Here is an 18,793-nt window from a genome sequence, read left to right on the forward strand (position 1 = left end):
CCCCCCCCCCCGTCTTGGGCTGGTCTTGTACACGTGGCCCGCCTCTCCACACAGGTTGCAGCTCCTTTCTTCCTGACAGTCCTTAGTCAGGTGACCCTCCTGTTTGCAGTTCCTGCAGATGGTCCCCTTGCAGTCTGCCGCCACGTGTCCTGACTTTCCGCAGGTTCGGCACACTTTCGGCTGCCCTGCATATGTCAGGTAGCCTCTGTTCCCTCCAATTGCGAAGCTCGAGGGTGGGTGGAGAATGTTCCCATTGCCATCGACCCTCAGAGTTACCCTGACCTGCCGCTTACTGGTCCAGATCCCAAAGGGGTCGATCACATTGGTGGTTTCTCCCTCAATTTGGACGTACCTTCCCAGGAAGGTCAGGACATCAGCCGCTGGAACATAGGGGTTGTACATATGGATTGTAACAACCCGATTCCTCTGTGCAGGGAGCACACACAATGGGGTTGCCGACAAGATGGAAAACAGCAGCTCCCCTTCTTTCTCCTTGAAGACCTTCAGGAGCTGTTCATACTGCTTCACATTCCTGAAGGTCATGTCAAAGTAGCCTGCCCTAGGGAAATCCTGAAGGCAGTACACGTCCGCTGCAGCGAACCCACAGCATCCCAGCAGTACCTTCTTAATAAACAGGATGCGATCCACCGGTGTACGACCCTCTACCTTCTTCACCGTCACCCGGACTGTGTTTCGAGCCCCCTGCCCAGGGCTGCGGGCAGCTGCTGAGGCCATAACTCTGAGGTTGGCTGGTCTCTGAATTGGCGTTAGGCCGAAGCCAGCATGAAGATCCACCAATAGCAGGTCAGCACAACAAAACGATCCTCCAACGTCCAATCACGATCCAGCGATGATCTCCACTAGCTCTGATGACTCGCAACTCGACCTCTGTCCTGATAAGAACAGACCAATTCTAGGGGGCATGCCATTATACTCAGTAAAATGACAGTCCTGAAGAAACCACTTGACAGGACATGCCTGGCTGTCACTATCAGGCTGCACTGGATGGGGTCCCTCTTATGGTCCTGATGACAAAACATCTTAATTTGCAAAAAAAAATGCATCTCAAAGTAAGAACAGGCATAACTTACATGGCCATGATAAAAGTGTGTGTACTTTTATTTGGGCAGTGTGGTGTGAGCATTGGCAGCAGAGTTTTGAGTTAATTCAAGTTGATGGAGGATGAAAGATGGGAGGCTGGCAGGAGAGGATTCAAATAATTAGAGAGCCTTGAAAATGGGTGGAGGAATTATAAAGTGTGATTATCCCCTGCCTGTTCATGCAATGCTGGGCTGCATGCCATCCTCAGGCTGCCTGATCATTATCATAATTACTGCACTCAGCTAACACTAACTGCAATGTTCATTGGTTATATAGGGGCTCATTACCATTACTTGCTCGTGCTGCATAAAACTAGCCTGTGCCTCTTAAAGGAAAGGAGCGTGGTAGTGTCTGGAGGTTCTGGTATCACTTAGAATACTGTTGTGTATGAAGAACGCTGACTGGAAGATGACTGTAATGAGCATGCCGTAGGATTTCCCAGAGCAGCACCAGAGATCTTCATGGAGAACGTGAAAAGGAGGAGACATGACCTGTCTCCTCAAGAGGAGCAAGAGGTTCTCCTGAAGTATGAAAAGAAAGCATTGGGAACATTTGTCCCCAGAGGTCAATGTCAGCAATGAAATGGCTGTTGACATACAATGGCCTCATATCAGTGGTCAAAATCAGTAAGTGCTTATTCCAGTCCGAACAAGAGCTGCTGAGCCTCAGCCACTTCTCAGTTCATCACACCCTGCTATTGCTCACCTCATAAGAATCTCTTAACAATGAATTCCACTTTCTCTACCTCCTCCAACCCCCAAAAACCCATACATAACATTCATATGCTTCACTCTCACATACTTAGCACTGTTGCAAGCCTCATAGTCACATCTCACAACTCGCACACTGCTGGTTATTTAACCATAGCAACCACTTTGACCAAGCACATTGCACCACATCGTTTCTTTCTTTGCAAGAGAAGACAAAAAAGAGGCAGTAAGGATTAACCAGAAGGGGAGAAGCAGAGCTGGGAATTTTACTCTTATTGAAGATGGTGCTGGTCAGAATCAAAGTTGTTATTGTCAGAGAAGACCGTGTCCCCTTACCTAATCCTTTTACATATCACATTTGGCCCCTCATCCTGAACTCTCTTCTGACTTACAAGCTATAGTCATTAAACAAGTACATTATTAAAATTTCCATTCTTCCCTCACTATAATCATACCCTTGTCCCATTTGCTTTTTGGCTGACCAGACAACAGAGGATGACCAAGAAGACACAGTATCATTTGGTTCATGCTCGGAGTCACCAACTCAAAAGCTGGCAGTCCAAATGCCTTACTGCAAAGTCTTGAGGTAGGATATCCACTGATGAAACACTGGGAACAAGTCTGCAACCAGGACAAGGGACAACAGCAACATGGGCACCCATGCATTGAAAGGCAAGATCACACAAGGTTCTGCTACAGACAATGTCAATGAAATCTTCAATTGACAAAGCTACAGTGAAAGGTAGTTGAAGATATACACTGAAATACTCAATGGATTGGGAAGCCTTCCAGAAAATCTACATTCAATGTTAAGGTGCCATGGAGGAATCCAGTAGTAATTTGTTACAGGGTTTTGTTTGAACTGATCAGGAAAATTCAGCTCACTGTCTTTTGAATGCAATGTTAAGCCCTCAGCTAGACATAAAGGATTCTCTGCCTTTATCTTGAAGATTAGCAGGGACCTTGCTCCCTGGGGTCCTGGCCAATATTAAGCCTTTCATCTGACATCACTAAAAATAACAGGTTATTTGCACATTATCACAGAGCTGTTTGTGGAGTCTCATTGTGTGCAAATTAGCTGCTACATTTCCTGCACTGCAACAGAGACTGCTCTTCAAAAGTACTTTATTGTACTTTCTGACAATTGAGGGAGTGCAGCATAGGTTCACGAGGTCAATTCCTGGAATGGCGGGACTATCTTATGTTGAAAGATTGGAGCGACTGGGCTTGTATACCCTTGAGTTTAGAAGACTGAGAGGGGATCTCATTGAGACGTATAAGATTATTAAAGGATCGGACACCCTGGAGGCAGGAAACATGTTTCCGCTGATGGGCGAGTCCTGAACCAGAGGACACGGCTTAAAAATAAGAGAGTCATAGTCATAGAGTCATACAACATGGTAACAGACTCTTTGGTCCAACAAGTCTATGCCGAACATAATCTCATTTAGGACAGAGATGAGGAGAAACATCTTCACCCAGAGAGTGGTGGGTGTGTGGAATGCTCTGCCCCAGAAGGCAGTGGAGGCCCAGTCTTTGGATTTGTTTAAGAAAGAGTTGGATAGAGCTCTCAAGGATAGTGGAATCAAGGGTTAAGGAGATAAGGCAGGAACAGGATACTGATTGAGGATGATCAGCCATGATCATAATGAATGGTGGCGCAGGCTTGAAAGGCAGAATGGCCTACTCCTGCACCAATTGTCTATTGTCTCAAGAGCATTTTGAGATGTTCTGAGGTTGCAGGAGGCTCTGTACTGTGTCTTTTCCTTATTAGCAGGTTTAAAAGTCTGAACCAAATAAATGGTGGACTACCATTCAGTGTTTAGCAAGTCTAATATACCGCATTTTGAAGAACTTAGTTGTTCTCTTGTGGGTAGAGACCATAGTCAGAGAGTCATAGTCATAGAGTCATACAACATGGTAACAGACTCTTTGGTCCAACCAGTCTATGCCGAACATAATCTCAAACTAAACTAGTTCCACATGCCTGCTTCTGGCCCATATCCCTCCAAAGCTTTCCTATTCATGTACCTGTCCAAATGTCTTTTAAATGTTGTAATTGTACTCACCTCCACCACTTCGTCTGGCCACTTGTTCCATTTAAGCACCACCCTCTGTGTAAAAAGGTTGCCCCTCAGGTCTCTTTTAAATCTTTTGCCTGTCACCTTATATCTCTAGTTTTGGACTCCCCTATCCTGGGGAAAAAACCTTAGCTATTTACCTTATCTATGCCCCTCATGATTTTATAAACCTCTTATTAGGTCACCTCTCAGGTCCTCTGCTCCAGGGAACAAAAATTCCCAGACTCTTCTTATAACTCAAACCCTCCAGTCTCAGTAACATTCTTGTAAATCTCATTTGCACCCTTTCCAGTTTAATAACATCTTTCCTATAACAGGGTGACCGGAATTATACCCAGTACTCCAAAGGTGGCCTTACCGATGTCTGGTACAGCTGTAACATGTGTCCCAACCCCTGTACTCGATGCTGTTTTTTACCACCCTGTCTACTCATGACGCTACTGTCAAGGAACAATGCATCTGCATCCCTTGGTCTCTCCATTTGACAACACTCCTGAGGGGAGAAAGTGAGGTCTGCAGATGCTTATGCCCGAAACGTCGATTCTCCTGTTCCCTGGATGCTGCCTGACCTGCTGCGCTTTTCCAGCAACACATTTTCAATACTCCTGAGGGTCCTACCATTAACCTGGAAATTAGGAAACAAAGAAAGAGAGTTTGAATGTGGAAGGTTACTGTTTGAATGTGACCTAATGTGAATTGGGTTCAGACAGCAGAGTTTTGGAAGATCTCAAGTTTACAAAGATTGCAAGGTAGGGGATTGAACAGCATTCAAACAAAGATCTTTAAAGATGACACTAATTTCTCTGAGCTGTGGCCTGTCTTTGCAAGTGTTTTTAAGCTATTGCTATAATTATGTTAAGTTAGAAAAGAACCAAAATTGTAATCATTGTGTTTTCCAGCATTTATTGAGTAACATTATTTTCTGTCAAAGAATTGTTTTGAAAATGCATTTCCTGCAAAGTATACACAGTACTAAAGATTGATAATCTGCTATGAATCATATCAAACTTTGCTGAGTGTATTTTATGACAGTAATCTAATCTCATTCAAGTGGCAAACATACCTCTTATGCCTCAGTTGGGAGGTTAATGGCATCTGACCCTTGCAATTACACCTTATATTGTGTCCAGTATTCTCTGTGAATCTTCAGTGAAGAACTTTGAACTGGGAATAGCTGTTCAACCTCTCAAGCTTGTTCTGCCACTTAGTTAGCTTATAGCAGATCTGTGTCTCAACTCCCTTCAAACATTTTTGCTCCATTTCCCAATAACTCCTTAACTTAATAAAATTCTGCTCATCTCAGCTTTGAGATTTTCACTTGACTTAACCTCAACAGCCTTTTGGAGGAAACATTTCAAGATTTACTCTACCCTTTAATTGGAGATATGCTTCTTGATTTTAGATCTGAACAGCTTAACTCTAATTTTAAGATAATGTCCACTTGTTCCAGACTCACCATTTTTTGAAAAGTACCTCTTTCAACCATGTTGATATCACAAGGAGGAGTCACAAGGAATTAATTGTTAACCTTCAGCTTCTAAAGAAGAGATCTCATTTACATTGTATATACCCATCAACTATTTAATTCACATTACATTTCCCTCGCTTCATTCACATCATATTGAGGCATGTGCAAGCTTATGGGGAAAAGGCAGCAGATTGACACAAAGCCAAAATGTCCGGGGAGCTGAAGCAGACACAATGGGCAGATTGGCTTCTTTCTGCACTGTAACATGGCTGTGATTCTACATTATCATAGAATCCTTACAGTACGGAAACATTCAGCCCAACAAGTCCACACCGACTCTCCGAAGAGTAACCCACCCAGACCCATTCCCCTACCATATAACTCTACATTTACCTCTGATTAATGCACTTAACCTACACATCCCTGAGAACTATGGGCAATTTAGCATGGCCAGTTCACCTAACCTGCACATCTTTGGATTGTGGGAGGAAACTGGAGCACCCGGAGGAGATCCTCGCAGACACGAGAAGAATATGCGAACTCTATACGGACAGTCGCTCAAGGCTGGAATTGAACCTGGGTGTCTGACGTTGTGAGGCAGCAGTGCTAACCACTGAGTCACCGTGCTGCCGTATAAATTAATGTCTCTCATTGTGTGTCTCTCCATCTGTCAGGGTCCTTCATAACATTTGATTCCTGAGTGATCTGATTCCACCTACCTACTTCTTGTAATATCTGACTTCTCAGACATGTCCAATCCCTCCACTGTGTCTAGGATCTCACTGCAATGTCTGACTCTCCTGTGGGGGTCTCCAATTCACCTTCGATCTCTGATTCCTCCAAGATGTCCGACCTATGGCCCATGTTGACCAACTCCACCCATGACATCAAATCCATCTTTTGATTTCCTCCATCATGCCTATCCTCCTCTATTGTCTTAATTCGTACCCAAAATATCCAACTCTCCATAATATTGGACTTCCCCATGATATCGAACACCTGTCTAACATTATCAGATTCCTATCCCGATGTCTAATATCCCCTTGATGTCCATCACTCAACTTGTGATCTCTGGCTTCCCTAAGTTTCCTATCCCCAGCAATGTCTGCATTACATCACACACATCCAACACAACATCCCCATTTTGTAATACAAACATGTCATCCCGACCTTTGACATTTTCCCACTGCTTACTGGCTAACAAGTGATAAGTCTGTCAAAGATTTTCAAAGGCTTCTTCGAGTTAATTTATGATTGTTTTTCAAGAAGCCACAGTAAATACCACTGCCATTGTTTCTGCAAGTGGTCAGTCTGTGGAACAGACTTTTGGAATAGTGGAAGCAAATATAATTGATTAATTCAAATGCAAATTTGATAGAATCCTTTTAGAAAATAACATTTTGGGGTAAAGTAAATGAGAAATTCAAAGTATGGCATGTTGTGGGTAGTACTTTTTCCTATAGGGAGAAACAGATGACTTAGAATTTTGGGAATCAAAGATGCAATCACTGGGGAGCTGTTCTTGCCTTGTGTCTGAGACCATTGGTGACTAGTTGATAAAGATTGATTGCCATGATTTGTCAACAACTTCATTATCATTGTATCCTGCAAGTACCAGAACAGTAGAAAGCCAACTAAATGAAACACGGTCTTTTATTGTCTAGCAATTATCATTCTTCTTTGTTGCTGGATCCTTTGGGATCTAGTCTTGGGAGAACAGAGGTATAATGACCTCTATATACTGCTGTCTCTCATTTATGCTTGTCATTCATTGCTATTCTCAGAAAGGCTTTGAAACACAATATAGAGTATAGTTTCCTGTACTTCTAAAGCACACTGACAAGGGAGAAGGCAAGGGTCAATCTTTTTAAGGGCTCCACTTGGAATGTACTTGAGGGCTACATTTTGATTTTTGGTGATATCTTTTGGTTGTATATGCGTATATATCACACACACAACGCGGCCCAGGTTGAATCAACTAAACCAAGCCCCAATTGGCACCTTTAATCTAAAAGGTTTCTTTGTAAACTTAACAAGAAACTGACTAATGAGCATCAATGAAATGATTAGATATTTGAATGGATTTTGTGTATTAAATAATTTTTAATTATTTTAAATTAGGTTACTACTCTTTGACAATTATTTTTGTTTGCTCGTGCTGCAACCAACATTTCTGTCTTTAAGAATAAAATTGCACCATATTTTAATGGAGTTAAAAAGAAAGAAAGCAATTATGTGCTATTACATTACATTGCATGGGTTTGAAATAGGAATAATTTTTGTGACTGTGAAAATGACTTTACCAGAAAATTGAATAGTAACTCAACTAGCTCAATTTCAAGCCCACTTTGGATACAATATCTCAATTGTGTGCAAACAGGAAATTCCACATGATGGTGCATAATTAAATGGTGATACTCAGAGACACTGCTTGAACAATGGGCTCATCTCCTGAGTTACAAAATGAAGGTATACCCAACATTGTCAGTCCACATTTTATCATTTGCATCACTAGTCCACCATCCCATTGGATGGACATGTATTTGAAAGTACTGCACACAGTTCAGATCTCCATTTTATGAGAACATAGAGGCACTCGTGAATATGCAAACAGATTCAAAAGGTGAGAGGTTACTCTATCAGGAGAAACTTGCATTCTTATCTCCAGAAAAAGTTGAGACATTAACTGATTGAGCTCTTGATGCTGGAATTCTGGTAGAGAGAATCTTTCTATTTGTAACAGAATCTATTACCAGAGCTCGTAAATATAAAAGGTCACCAGTAACTCAATTGTAAAATCCAGGAACAAGACCATTATTTGGAGGACTTGGAGTGCGGCAATTGCCACCATACAGAATGAGGGAGTTGAGAAGTCTGGATATATTTCAGGTGGAAGCTAAATAAATAAGGGAAATAGGAATAAAAAGATATGTAAATACAGTGAGAAGGTGTTGGGAAGGATAAGGTTCCTGAATAGCATGAGCACCAACATATTCTTGTCCACCAAGAGCTCAGTTTTAAAAGTCTTATCTTTGCTTTCAGATGACCCCATGGCCCTCCCCCCTTTCACCAAAACCTTCTCTCCAAAGTCTATGCACAGGCTAGAAGCTGTAGACAAGTCGTCTGTTTCTATGCTCTAAATTCAATGTGATCCATCGAAGCACATAGACCATGAAAGAACAATAACTTGTACTTACTTTGCTGATTACAGTGCATGGATTCTACAACTCGACTTGGCACCTACATATTCAGGAAGGTAAAACTGACTTCTGGAGATGCTAGGAAGACAAAATCAGACTTTTTGCAGCTGTTTCTTGTACAGTTCTCAGTGATAAGGATCAGCCAGGAATAATGACCAAATAGAGAAGGCTGACAGCAGTCACCAACATCTCAGGGCAAGTTGGATGGGAACACATACCTCTGGCACCCCCTCCACCAGGATCTCTAAGTCTGTGTGGACAAATTGGGGCACCAGCTTTCCTCTGTCTGCTGTGTCTGGGGCAACCTACATGAACTGTGCAGGGAGCTCCAGACTAACACTTGATTTAGTTCAAAATGGCAATTTAAACATGGCACTGGCCAATCTTGGCTGGTCCCAGAAATGGTGAGTTCTTCCATCTGTGTGAAGAGGGAAGATGTGAGAAGTGGCGTGCCACAGGCATCATGCATAGAGAATGAGGAACATTTCAGAAAGTAAGATGAGAAATGTTACAAAGGCTTGCATAAAGAAACAAGCCCTCTGTGAAACTCACCAAAATGAACATTTAGCTGATTTCTGGTAAAACTCACCCCAAAGACTCAAAACTCTCAGGCAACCAGTAGAATTAATAAATTAGCTGAAATGAAATGTTTAAATGAAATTAAAGATATGATGCTACAGAAAAAAAAAGCCAGTCAATAAGGAACTTAAGTTTAAGTATTGCCTTTCAAGATTAAAGGACATCTTAATACATCCTACACCCAATTAAGCACTTACAAAGAGTCATAAACATAGGTGATGCAATAGACAGTTTGCATGAAGTTGGCAATTCAGTCCATCTTTGTTCTACCATTAAAAATCTTTCAGACTTTAATGATTACAACACCCAGCAGCATTTTACTTCCCATTTTTTTGTCTTGTGTACTTTAATTGGATAGATAGGCAAAAGTGAGGACTGCAGATGCTGGAAACCAGATTCTAGATTAGAGTGGTGCTGGAAAAACACAGCAGGTCAGGCAGCATCCGAGGAGCAGGAAAATCGACGTTTCGGGCAAAAGCCCTTCATCAGAAATAGAGGCAGGGAGCCTCCAGGGTGGAGAGATAAATGGGGGGGTTTGGGGAGAAGGTAGCAAAGAGTATAATAGGTGGTTTAGATCAGAGTGGTGCTGGAAAAGCACAGCAGGTCAGGCAGCATCCGAGGAGCAGGAAAATCGATGTTTCAGGCAAAAGCCCCATATCAAGAATGAAAGCAGGAAACCTCCAGGGTGGAGAGATAAATGGGAGGGGGAGGGGGTGGGAGCTGGGGAGAAGGTAGCAAAGAGTATAATAGGTGAATGGGGGTGAGGATGGAGGTGATAGGCCAGAGAGGACTCACTGAGATTCTTGTGGAGAGAGCAGGAGAACTTCTTCAAGGTAGGCATCCTTGCAAGAGGATTCGCAGTAAGGTTAAAATCAACTGGACAAAAGTGAGGACTGCAGATGCTGGAAACCAGAGTATAGATCAGAATGGTGCTGGAAAAGCACAGCATGGCAGGCAGCATCCGTGGAGCAGGAAAATCAACGTTTCGGGCAAAAGCCCTTCATCAGGAATAGAGGCAGGAAGCCTCCAGGATGGAGAGATAAATGGGGGGGGTGGGCTGGGGAAAAGGTAGCAAAGAGTACAATAGGTGGATGGGGGTGGGGATGGAGGTGATAGGTCAGAGAGGATATCAATTCTAAATGGGAAGAGAACATTTTTGTCATTGTTCCCAAATTGAATTGAATTAAACTTACCATCCTTGTAATACTTTTGTAGTTTAGTTTGAAGTATAAATTCCAGCTATGTTTTGTCGACATTTTATCATATCTGTCTGTATAAGGTTACCTCATAGTCACCTCTTTTCAAAGCCAACTACACTGTACATTTTGACTCATTCCTAGGCTTGCTGGCTTACATTTGCTCAAAGTCCATCAAAGTTTCAGTTTTAAAATCTTCTTCCTCATGTTCATATCCTTCCGTGGCCTTCATTTCTCCATCTCAGAATTCTTTTTGTGTATAAAAACTGAAAGAACTGCAGATGCTGTAAATCAGAAACAAAAACAGAAGTTGTTGGACAAGCTCAGCAGGTCTGGCAGCATCTGTGAAGAAAAATCAAGAGTTAATGTTTCGGGTCCAGTAACCCTTCTCAGAACTGGTTTCACACCCTTCAACTTTCTTCTATGTGTCAGAACTCTCCCTATATCAGACTACTTTAATCGTAAATAGCCTTTCCGGAAAAATATTGTCAAATACTTTTTAGAGGTCAAAGTGCAACACCCACCTCCAGGGTCACTTTTATGAAAAGTCAAGGAGGATATCAAACAACGCACCCTGACTCCATGTTGACCACTGATTTTGTTAATTTATAATGTTATAGATGATAATCGAGTTACTTCTAAAAATCTGTTCTGTCACTTTGCAAACATTAATGCAAGACTGTAGTATCTGTAGTTATCTTGGTTGCACTTTGAAAAATTAAAATCTTTGATATGAGGTTGTATTATAGGTTTTGGAAGTAGTGTAATGTTTTAGTTGTGGAATGGCAATAGACTAAGCTAGAATAGGTTTGTGAACTACTTAACAGCTTTCACAGAGCGTTAATTGCAAAATCCTATTTCTCATTTGTCATTGATCCTTTGTAAATTTGCCCAATAGGGAGCCCTCATGCCTGATTTATGCTGATTTGCTGTTTGGAATAGGTGCAGAAAAAAGCAAAAATGGGCATCGGTCTTAACAATTTCACTAAATAAATTATTGTGGACCAGTCTTTGGAACATAGGAACAGGAGTGGGCCATTTAACCCCTTAAGCCGATTCTTCCATTATTTGCTGAACCATATTTTTTATCTGCTTTTCAGATCCTTTAATATTCCAATCTAATAAAAACCTAATGATCCAAATCTTTAAAATATATTTGGCTCCCAGCATCACAGTGCTCGATGGTGAAAATTCAACACTTTCACTACGTTCTGTATGAAGAGGTGCTTTGTAATATTGCTGCTGACTGGCCTGGCTCCAGTAACGAAGACTGCACCCCCCCCCCGCCCCCGCGTTCTGTATCCAGCCACATGGAGCTTAATAGTAAAAACTCCAATAGTTTATCTCTCACTATCTTATTACATCTTTTAATCATTTGAAATGTATTGACCAAGTCACTCGTCAACCTCCAAGACTCCGGAGAACACAATCCAACGTCTTTTTTTAAAACTCTAAATCCCAGTATCATTCCAGTCAATGAAAGGAGATATTTTATCTGCATTGTATTCATTTTTGAATGAGGTTTTACGGGAAAAAATGTGATGGAATGCACTAGCTAACAGAGAGCAGATAATAATGTTCAAACGGTTGTGTATTTTGAAAAGAAACCAACAGTTGCAGTACAATATGAAAGAAAATGGAACTTAGGACTCAGTTTTAATTCTTACAGACAACTGGCAAAGAAACAATGAGTAGAATGACCCCATTCTACATAAATCTGTTTGCATAGCTTGATTATCCCGGGATGCTGTTAGAGCAAGGTCAAATAGGACTGTTTGCGAAGGAGCCAATATCTTTTTCGACCGACTCGTTGTGCTTAACAGAATATCTGAGAAATAGGAATGACTATCCACTCCTCCCTGAACATTCCTGTAAGCTGCTCCCGAAGGAGAGAGAGAGAAAAAAATTCCATACTGCTTCCGGGTTGCACATATTCAGAGCTTATTTCCAGCGATGTGAGCCTACCCCCTTGTGAAGCATCTCAATTTTAATCAGTCTGCCTCTCGTCGGCGGAATGCTGATCACCTCCGGAATGAAAAGGGGAGAGCGCTGATTGGGAAATTTGCAGGATTTTGGCTTCCACGAGGACCGAGGAGGGCCTTTTGTGGTGAAATGTTGCATAAATAATGGCAACAAGGGTCGAAATGCAGCGGTTGCTATGGAGACCTTTGTGCCTGGGTGAACTCTATTCTCCTGTGGAAAGCGGCGAGTCTTCAGCTGCCTGCACTGGCCCAGCCGCTTGCTAATGAGTGACAAAAAAGTTATTTGCTCGCCGGGAAGGGGGATGTTAACTTGGAGGGGCTTGGAGTGTTTGCCTTTGCTGTTTGCATAGCATGATCCATGCTAAGGTACACGAGTTCGGAATTTTCTCTCTCTTCTGGGGGTGTGATGAAGTAGCAGTTACTTTTTTTTCTCTAATTCTCCGTGTGTCTGTGTTTGCTGTTTGCAAAAGGTCTTGCGAGTTTGCTTTGCCTCTCCATTCATCTGGTGCACCGCTGTCCCTGACAGCACTTTTCTGCCGGATAGAAACACGGAGAAGGTTAGGGAGATTTAGCCTCGCAGACTGGAATCCGTTATTTCGTATTTTCATTTTTAGTCTAAAGTACCAGGGACTTTCTTCCTCCTTCTCCTAAGAGGCATCCCGCAGCACAGCGGCATGTTTTATATTCCCATTCCCTTAAGCAAGGCGTGGACTAGTTCAACTGCAGGAAGATCTCCCGAGCGTGTTATAACCCTCCCTCTGGAATGCCTCGATATTGGCTGACAATTCACTGCCTGCTTTCCCTGTTCCCCACCCCCCGGCCGAAACTTTAGCTTGGTAGAACCGGGTAGCATTTATTTTACTCTAACATTCGAAACACAGTGCATGTGAAAACCAACCGCAGGCGATTCGTTTTATTCAGGAGATGAAAGAGACCTGGATAAGGTCAGCGAGACGGAGTTACAGTATGTGGGGTGGGGGTTGGTGGGGAATGTGGCTGGGGAGTTATGTCATGATAATGAAATAATCACCTCCTCCCCATCAGCCAGCTTAGAAATGATAGTCCTCAATCCTGAAGCCCCTGAGACATGTAAAGCTTTTATGTTGTCTGATTCCATGTGCGGTATCATGAGATGCATGTACTCTCCCTGTTTCGGAAAAAAAAAGAGCTGGGTGATTTGTGTGTGTGTGTGCCTCTTTTATCCCTCTCTCTCTTGGTGCTTAACGTTTTTAACTGTCATGTTGAGTGTCGATAGGTAACCTCAGTAGTCTCTCTTGAGTGATGTATGAGTTAGGGTCCCCGTGTAGCAGGTTTGCACTGATTCACAACGATTGTTCAGTGTTCAAGCTGGGATCCCAGAGGAACATCCTTTCCAAAATTGAAGTTTCTCTTCATCAGTGCGATTTTGACCAAGCTGGAGCTTAAAGAGCTTCTTTACAATGGAACATTGAAGCTTCAGAATTTCACAGTGTCCCAGATAAATCGGCTGCAGTCAGAGATTTCAGGGTTACGGGGACTGAGGTCAGGAATGGGAAGGTGGAGTAGATGCTCTTCTTCACCCCCCCCCCCAAAACAAAAGACCAAAGCTGCATTGTGTTGAACTCCTGACAGTATAAAAGCCAAGACTTTGGGTTTTACACATTTCGCTGAAGATGTTGATGTTATTGCATTATTCAGGCAGGTGCCCTTGGCCCATACCAGTTCTGTTCCTCTCCCGCGTTTCCTGAAGCTGTGAATTTGTTGGTCACTGCCCTTGACTAAGGTAAATTGTTGCATTTGTACCTTGCTTTTAAGAAAGTTCACTTTTAAGGACTCAGCGTGCTGTGTACATAGAATGTTGTGACTGTATGGTCATTCTTCTGCTGTGATTCTGCAAGTTGCATTCACAGAAAACTGTTGCTTTCTTGTCACGTCCATTTCATGGCTTATAATGTGCTTTATTGTTTCAAATAAACTAACCCACAGACTTAATAAATCAGTTGTCAGGCGTTGATTATTCTCATTAACATTATATATCTGACTCTTAGAACAATGAAGGAAGACTTACATTTATATAGGGCCTTGAATGATTAGCTGTGAAGTACTTTGTGATATCTGACAATGTGTAGCTCTGTTGTAATGTTAGGCACAGTTGTGGCCTGCATCCCCTGCCTTGATGGCCCTCTGAGCACTTGCTAATCTTTTAGCTCAGTAGGAAGATCCACTGGCACCTGCAGTCTGCTCACGTTCCAGCATTTAAATGTTCAAGTTGCCTTCAAGATTGTTTGAGGCTGGTAGGCCCTGACACTCGCACCCCACCTCTAGCTCCTTAATGAGGAACTTCTTGCCTCACTGATCCAGTGCTTCCTTCTCCTGTCTTCCTTCCAATCCTCCCTTCAATTGGGAACTGGGAAAATTCTGCCACAAGGTCAAGCAACCATTGTTTTGGTCAGTCATGTATCAATTTAGGATGCATCTTAAAGAGAGAAAGGTGCGGTTCGCTATGGAATTCCCCCCACCAAACCTGAGGACTTGAGCAGCTGAAGATATGGCTGCCAGTGCTGCAGTGAAGGAAGTGAATGGTATACAAAAGACCAGAAATTGAATATCCGAGATATCTCATAGCTGAAGGACATTATAGCTTAGGGTGGAGCAAAGCTATGGAACAAAATGAGCACACAGTTGATCATTTTACAGTTGAATGCAACTTGTAAGGTGGTGTTTCTTAAACGAATCAATACATGATTCTTCTTAATGGATAACTTTTCATTTATTTTGGTCAAAAGTCCAACAGGAGCAGATAGCAAGCATCAGTTTCATTTTGGGCCAGAACTTGCATTGAAGTGGGAACTTCACGGGTGAGCCCTCACTATTTGAGCTTTGTCTAGACCTAACTGCCTTAGACATGCCATTTTCATTCTGGCAGGATTGAAGCTACACATAGGAGGTCCATCATTAGTCTGTTGCTTTGATCGACAAACTCTGCTGCTAAAGGAAAATGTCCCCCGGGATCACTAAGCAATATTCATTGAATGTGGCGGAGCCTGTGAATTTTGGCAGAGTTTCAACTCCTAAAATACTTCACTTGCATTGCTGGCAATTCCTTTGCATTTGAATAAAAAAATGCAAGAATAATTTAACTATACTGCTTTCCAAACCTGTGTTGCAATTTCGTTTGAAATATTGGAATATTGTGGAGGAAAACAAACATATAAAGGTCATAGTGTCACAACAACTTGCGTTTATATGTACCGTGTCGCAAACTGCTTTACAGGAGGATAAATCAGGCAAAAATTGACATCATGCTGTGAATGGATATTCTATTTGTAAGAAACATTGAGAGCAAATGTATAACTCGGATTGAACATATTGTGTAGTATTGCTGTATATCAGAGGATATTAATGGTTGCATTTTCATCTTGTTACCAAGGTGGGAATCCAGTCACAAAATTTAGCAGGAAATCCCATTTTTCTGTAATAAACTGGATGAAATCAGATTCTATGATCAACTGCAAATAGTTAGATTCTGAAGAAGAGTCATATTGGAATTGAAATGTTAACTAAGTTTCTATGTCCGCAGATGTTGCCAGACCTGCTGAGTTTCTCCAGTATCCACAGTATTTTGTTCCAATTTTCCTATGGCTTTCTGTTCTCACGGCATTTTCTTGTGTGGATCTGGAAAGCCTCATATGCAGGTTCCGCTGACGTAAGGGTCTCCGTAGTAAAAGATTTGGAAAAAATGTTTTTCTTAATGAGCACCATTTTTCTTCCCTGCTGCTCATTTTATGCACCTTTTTAGGAAATATCTCCTCATTCAAGGTATGCCCACTTCTACCAGGTCAAGAAGAGCCTGGGATTGGAGTGGAGCAACTTTATTCTATTGTTTTTCTCTGTTTTTAAAACGGCAAAGAATACCTGCCAGTCAAGGGATTCCCTTCCAGAAATGGGATAGTGCATGGTGGATTGCTGCAGGTTACACCCAGCACAACTTTAGACTTGGCATCAATAGATCTCCATTGCAGCCTCAGAGTCTTTAGCAGTCATGTCAGAGGTAGCATAGAGAAGATTTACTAACCTGATCCTGAATAAGGAAGGTCTCATGAAGAGAGGTTGAGTAGGTTGGTTCTGTACTCACTGGAGTTTAGAAGAATGATAAGTAAGAAACATATAAAATTCTTAGGGAACTTGACAGGGTAGATGCAGAAAGGTCATTTTCCCCTTGTGGAAGAGCCTAAGACCAGAGGGCGTAATCTCAGAGTAAAACTGAGATTAGGAGGAGTTTCTTCTCTGAAAGAGTAGCGAATTTGTGGAAATCTTTATCCTGTAATGCTGTAGAGGCTAGGTTGTTACGTGTATTCAAGACTGAGATGAACAGACTTTTAATCAGTAAGTGAATGGAGGGTTATGGGGAAATGGCAGTTCAGTGCAGATGGGATTATCTGATCAACCATGATCTCATTGAATGGTGGAGCAGACATGATGGGCTGAATGGCTGACTTCTGCTGCTATGCCTTATGGTCACCATTTCGAAATCTTAACTTTGACATAGATACAGCACAACCTCACTTTCAGTACATCGAGGCGCAGTGCAGCAGCACCAACCTGAAATGCCTTATCTTTCACATTCACAGACCCTGGGACAGGAGGGACCATGGTGCTACAAGAAGGAGGCATCAGAAATAAATAATTAAATAATGATGGAATACCCAACCAAATGGTGTAAGTGTATAGATGAGGAATTTGTGTAGTTTATAAACAATTCAGGAAAGCCTTTGACGAGGTTCCACATCGATGATTGATAAAGAAGGTAAATGCACATTGGATCCAGGGCAAGTTGGATCCAATATTTGCTGAGTGGTAACAGTGTTAATTCTAATTGTCTTACCAGCTATGTGGGCCTCCAAGGCCCCATTGTGCAGCAGCGACTTCTGGAATCAATGGTATTGGGTTGGCATGTGTGAAACGTCAGAGTGTGCAAAGCTGCTATGCAACTTCAAGGAAACAAAGATGGTAGGAGACAGAGGGGCTGATAGAAGGCTATTTGTATGACTGGAGGCCAGTGCCCAGTGGCCTACTGTAGAGATCAGTGCTGGGTCCCTTATTGTTTGTGACATAGTATGGAAAGAAATTTGGGGGTGATGATGTAAAATTTGGCCGGGTGTTGATAATGGGGAAGAAGGCTTTAAGTTACAGGAGAATATGAACAGATTGGTTCGGTGAGTAGATCAGTGGCAGATGGAATGAATTTACCCTGATAAAGTGTGAGATGATGTACTTTGGAAGAAGAAAATAGACAAGGGAGTACTCAATGAATGACAGGAAGCTAGGAAGCTCTGAGGAACAGGCATCATGGAGTACTTGTCCACGGATCCCTTAAGGCAGCAGAACAAGTTAACAGGACAGTTAAGAAAGCATTTGTTTGATTTTTATTGTTGTCACATGTATTATGATACAGTGAAATGTGTTGTTTTGCGTGCTATATAGGCAGATCATACCATACAAACTGCCTCAGGATAGCAGAGCAGGGTGCAGAATACAGTGTGACAGCAGCAGAGAAGGTGCAGAGAGAGCAAAATCAGAATTAATATTTAACAGGTCTATTCAAAAATCTGATAACAACAGGGAAGAAGCTGTTCTTGAATATGATGGTGCATGTATTCAAACTTTCATATCTTCTGCCCGATGGAAGATGGTGGAAGAGAGTATAATTGGGGGGAGAGCGGTCTTTGATGTTGGTTGCTTTCCTGAGGCAGTGGGGAGTATAGATGGAGTCAGTGGATGGGAGGCTGGTTTGTATGATGGTCTGGGTTGTGTTCACAACCCTTTCTTTAGTTTCTTGCAGTCTTGAGAAGAGCAGTTGCCATACCACACTGTGATGCATCCAGATCGTTTGCTTTCTATGGTGCACCAATAAAAATTGGTAAGAGTCTTTGTGGACGTGCCAAATATCCTTAGCCTCCTGAGGAAGTAGAGACATTGTTATGCTTTCTTGACTGTTGCGTCATTATGGGTGGACCAGGACAGATTGTTGGTGATCACCGTTCCCAGGAACTTGACACTGTCGATCATCTCCACGTCAGCACCATTAATGTAGACACTCTGCATATGGGACACTAGCCTTTGTCAGTGGTGTCATAGATTATAAGAGTAAGGAGGTTGTACTGGAGCTGTATAAAGCTGGTTCACCCACAGCTGAAGTACTGTTTACAGTCTGGTCACTGCATGTGATTGCACTGCAGGAGGTGCAGAGAATGTTCATCAGGATGTTGCCTGGGATGGAGCATTTTAGCCATGGAAAAAGGCTGGAAAAGCTTAGGTTTTCTTTGGAGCAGAGAAGGCTGAGAGGCTGCTGGGGTGAGGTTAATAAAATTATGGGGTGGGATGGCAGGGTGTGGGGCGCATTGATAGGGTGGATGGAAAGCAGCTGTTCCCCTTTAGTGGAAGGGTCAAGAACAAGGGGGCATAATTTTAAGGGTAAGCCAGGAGGTTTAGAGGGG

The 18,793-nt window shown here is 42.4% G+C and overlaps 1 protein-coding gene across 6 annotated transcripts in view; it reads left to right on the forward strand.

Moving 5' to 3' along the window:
• Positions 1 to 18,793, forward strand: part of LOC122564410 (catenin delta-2-like) — a 1,204,994-nt gene that overhangs the window by 704,337 nt on the left and 481,864 nt on the right. The window contains exons 1-2 of one of the 6 annotated variants that reach the window (XM_043719233.1): positions 12,615 to 12,683; positions 13,995 to 14,079. The exons of 4 other annotated variants lie outside the window; for them this stretch is intronic. Coding sequence is in view for 1 of the 2 variants with exons in the window: in XM_043719232.1 (XP_043575167.1) it covers positions 12,669 to 12,683 (15 nt within the window). In the remaining variant the exon portion in view is untranslated. Of the gene's footprint in view, positions 1 to 12,484; positions 12,684 to 13,994; positions 14,080 to 18,793 lie in introns of those variants that run through there. One more of the 6 variants, XM_043719232.1, reaches the window with a different exon arrangement.

The sequence above is a fragment of the Chiloscyllium plagiosum genome, chromosome 29 (assembly GCF_004010195.1).
Source record: "Chiloscyllium plagiosum isolate BGI_BamShark_2017 chromosome 29, ASM401019v2, whole genome shotgun sequence".
Classification (NCBI taxonomy): Eukaryota; Metazoa; Chordata; class Chondrichthyes; order Orectolobiformes; family Hemiscylliidae; genus Chiloscyllium; species Chiloscyllium plagiosum.